General features: G+C 46.2%; 1 protein-coding gene across 1 annotated transcript; it reads left to right on the forward strand.

Moving 5' to 3' along the window:
* The first annotated feature begins 455 nt into the window (after positions 1 to 455).
* LOC119318135 lies at positions 456 to 3,494 on the forward strand. The gene is made up of 2 exons (XM_037592687.1): positions 456 to 2,127; positions 3,271 to 3,494. The coding sequence occupies exons 1-2, from the start codon at positions 459 to 461 to the stop codon at positions 3,447 to 3,449; spliced, it is 1,848 nt and encodes a 615-aa protein (XP_037448584.1). The 5' UTR covers positions 456 to 458; the 3' UTR covers positions 3,450 to 3,494.
* Positions 3,495 to 3,835: the final 341 nt, after the last annotated feature.

The raw sequence follows: 3,835 nt of genomic DNA on the forward strand, positions 1-3,835 counted from the left end.
ACTGAGGGTTTGTTATTCCATTCCTTAGTTTGAGCAACGGCCCATTTCTTTCTCTCCCTTTTTTGTGTCCACAGGCCGACGTTAGGAATTCGAAGCACCCAACTCGAGTGGGCTTGCCTGCTCCCTCCTACACACAGAAAAAAAAATTGATTCCAAAGCGCTCGGCTTTGCTCCTCCACCGTGCTCATCTCCGCCGGCAGCCGGCGCGCCTCTCCCCCCTCGCCCCGCCGCCGCCGCGAGGCGAACCAAAGCGACGCTGGAGGCCGGGATCCGGGGACCACGCGCCACAATGCAGCAACCGTACCTCCTCGGCACAGGTCCGTCCGCCTCCCTACCTCCCCCTTTCCGTCCACTTCCCTGTTTTTATCCTCCTCTCGATTCCGTTCCAGTATTCGGCCGATTCCGCCTCATGGCCACCGATTTTGTGTTGCGATGCAGGGGGAGACGGCGAGTACGCGATGTTGGAGACGCTCCTGATGCGGGGGGAGTCCGCCGCGGTAGGAGCGCCTCGCTTCGACGGCAAAGACTTTGAAAGATGGCAGGCTCGGATGAAGGTCCGCTTGCGGCTCTTTCACCCTCTTGTGTGGAGCATCGTGGAAACCGGATTCTCTTGTGTGGATGAAGCAAACCCAACGGCTCTCGAGTTGAGGAACATCCACTACAACGCCCAAGCCATGAACGCCATATACTGTGCCCTGAGTGATGATCAGCTCTACCGGATCTGGCAGTACGAGAGTGCTAATGAGGTCTGGGACGCTCTCCAGGTTATGCATGAAGACACCCCAATCGTTCATGAGTTAAAGGTCAAACAGTTGAGGGAGAAGATGAGGTTGTTTGCATGGAGGAAGCACGAATCCCCCCATGACATGTTTGGGAGGCTCCAGACTTTGGTCACCAAGATGAAGAGCCTTGGATGCGAAGAGGTGACAGATTCTTATGTTGTCAGGAAGATGCTTCGTGCCATGACACCAAGGAGCTCAATCTTTGTGACCATCATCCGCGAGGGGCCTAACTTTGAAGAACTCACCCCTCTGGATGTGCTCCGTAGTTTCGTCGAGTATGACATGTGGCAAGAAGAGTCCAGAATCATCCGCGGGTACGAGCCAAAGGTGGACGCTGTCATGCGGAGGGCGCCCGCCCACGATGAACATTGCTCCGGAGAAGTCCCTTGCTTCGACGGCACACACTATCTATCATGGCAGCGTAGGATGAAATTCCATTTGCTTAGCATTCACCCTCTTCTGTGGAGAATTGTGGAGACTGGTTTCTCTTGTGTGGATGAAGCAAATCCAACGGCTCTTGAAAAGAGAAATCGACAGTACAATTCCGTAGCTATATGGGCCTTAGGTAATGCCTTAAGTCATGATCAATTCATGAGGATTTGCTACTATGAGAGTGCTAAGGAGATTTGGAATGCTCTCCGAAAATTTAATAAAGCAGTTCGTGAGTCAAAGCTCGGCTATTTGAGGATAGATATGGACAGGTTCACCTTAGGAAAACATGAGTCCCCCAGTGACATGTATGCAAGGCTTAACAATTTGGTCAATGAGATGAAGGGTCTTGGGTGCAAAGAGATGACTGATTCCTATGTTGTGAGGAGGATGCTTCGTGCCATGGCTCCAACGAACGCAAACTTGGTTTTCCTCATCCGCGAGAAGCCTAACTTTGAACTACTCACCCCTCTGGATGTGCTTGCAACATTCCTCCTCTACGACATGGAGCAGAAAGAATCCAAAATCATGAGTGGGTATGCTTTGCCACGCTCAGGCAAAAAGGTCAATGCTGCCTTGAAGGCCAAGCAAGTCCAGGTGGAGGAATCAAGCGATGATGAAAACGACCATGATCAAGGCCGAGGGCAAATTCAACAAGGAATGCAAGAAATGTCTCTCTTGGGGAAGAAATATGGAGCATTGCATGGAAAAAAAGGCTACGAAGCAAGAAGCAATTTCTCTGACAAGTCCAAAATGAGGAAATCAAAGAGGTATTGCTATCAATGTGGTGATCCCAATCATTTCATTGCTGATTGTCCTAAGAAGGAGGACAGGAAAGTAGAGAAGGAGAAGAGCAAATACAAGAGGAAACCATTCAACGACAAGGGCAAGCCATACAAGCCAGAGTGGCAGAAAGGTCAGTTCCTTTGCTTCAGCTTATACTTTCCGTTGCACAGTTTGTCATGGAGTAGGTAATGAAATGTACTGTGTTACTATAACGGGATCCGATCCAACACGGATTCAGGGTGGTCAACTATTATGAAAACAAAAAATTGGACACTGGATTTGAATGTTTTCAGTATCAATGTCAAGGACAACCGGGATGAAAAGTAATATTTGGTATTAGTAAAATGACTGCATTGCACTATAACTAACTAAGTGCACTAGTCCGGTCAATAAGTGTTTACTTTGGTTGTGATAATGTACTCGACTGTTACCAGCACTAAGATTTAGGCCCTTTCTGAGTGCTGTCCTCTTAATGCATTATTTGATTATTGAGTGGGCAATATAGTTCAAGAAAATTAATGAAGTGATAACTAACCTTGGGAATGCATACAGTAGTGCAATCTGGAAATCCATAGCCCAGTAAAAATACCAAAACAGGGCACTGGTTGCCTCTAGAACTGTGAATTAGCAAATCAGTCATACGGACATAGGACATTGTACTGCCATTCTGCTCTGACTGAGTCAAATTTTGACATGTACACTGTTCTAAGCATTTGATATTATTATTAGTCTATGCATACCAAACTGATACGCAGAACGCAGTTCATATGTGAACGGAATTAAAAATATTTTGACTATTGCATGATGGGGCTTTGAATTCTCTTTTGTATGTTCAGATGCACTAAAGTTGTGTTCTTATATACGATAAAACTGGAGGATTGCCCCAAGTAAGTAAACTGTATTCTGTATTGTATATCTAGTGAATTTTACCTGCTCACCATTTGCAGACGTTATAGTCAGAGATTCATTGGGGTGTGGATTCGAGAAAAATACCTTACTAGTCACTGTTATGCTTGATCATTTATATATCCCTAAGAAAATCATGAAGGTTTTTCTTTGGGCAATGGAAACTGATTTCACGAGCATGAGTGGAGGAAGAATCAAAGAGGTGCTTGATATGTTTGATAGAAATGTTACTGACTTTGAATCCCTTGCTAGCTGTTGGCTTAGTGGAAAGAGATTTAAAATCTTTAATATCATCACTTCGTGAATCATGTGGGGGCTCTGGTTGAATATGATAATTAACCAGAAGATCTGGTTGAATATGAAACAGGTGTGGAGGCACAACCTCACGTCAGTGTGGGAGTGGAAAGTGCCGTTCAAAGATGCAGAGGCGCTGGACTTAGACGGCTTCGTAGCCCGGTTAATGGAGAACCTGAGAACTCCACTTCGGCGTTGAAGAGGGGGCTGGTGCCGAATCTGCCAAGGAAACCTGCCGCCCAGCTGATGTAGACCGAACCTCGATGGCGAGATCCGATCTGTTGTTGCAACCCGACCTTTCACGACACTCCACCTTCAGCAGCAGTAACCTCTCGCCCGCGCACGCGATGTACGTGAAGTAGAGGGATTGAATCTTACGGTCCAGCACGAGAAAACCAATCTTGACGATGGTACTCACGCACAAAACAATTTCCACGAAGAGAAATCGCAACAAAGAAGTTTTCTAAAGCTTCCTCAAAACTTAGGGATTTTTAGACAACTTTCCCCAAAACTCGATACGGGTATTTACCCTAAAAACACATCGTGTTTATTCATAAAATATAACCTCATTTTACAATGAACTCAATCGGCTTTATATAATAGCCGCACCTCTTAACTAACTTGGAAAGCAAGCACTT

This window comes from Triticum dicoccoides, chromosome 1A (genome assembly GCF_002162155.2).
Source record: "Triticum dicoccoides isolate Atlit2015 ecotype Zavitan chromosome 1A, WEW_v2.0, whole genome shotgun sequence".
Taxonomy (NCBI): domain Eukaryota; kingdom Viridiplantae; phylum Streptophyta; class Magnoliopsida; order Poales; family Poaceae; genus Triticum; species Triticum dicoccoides.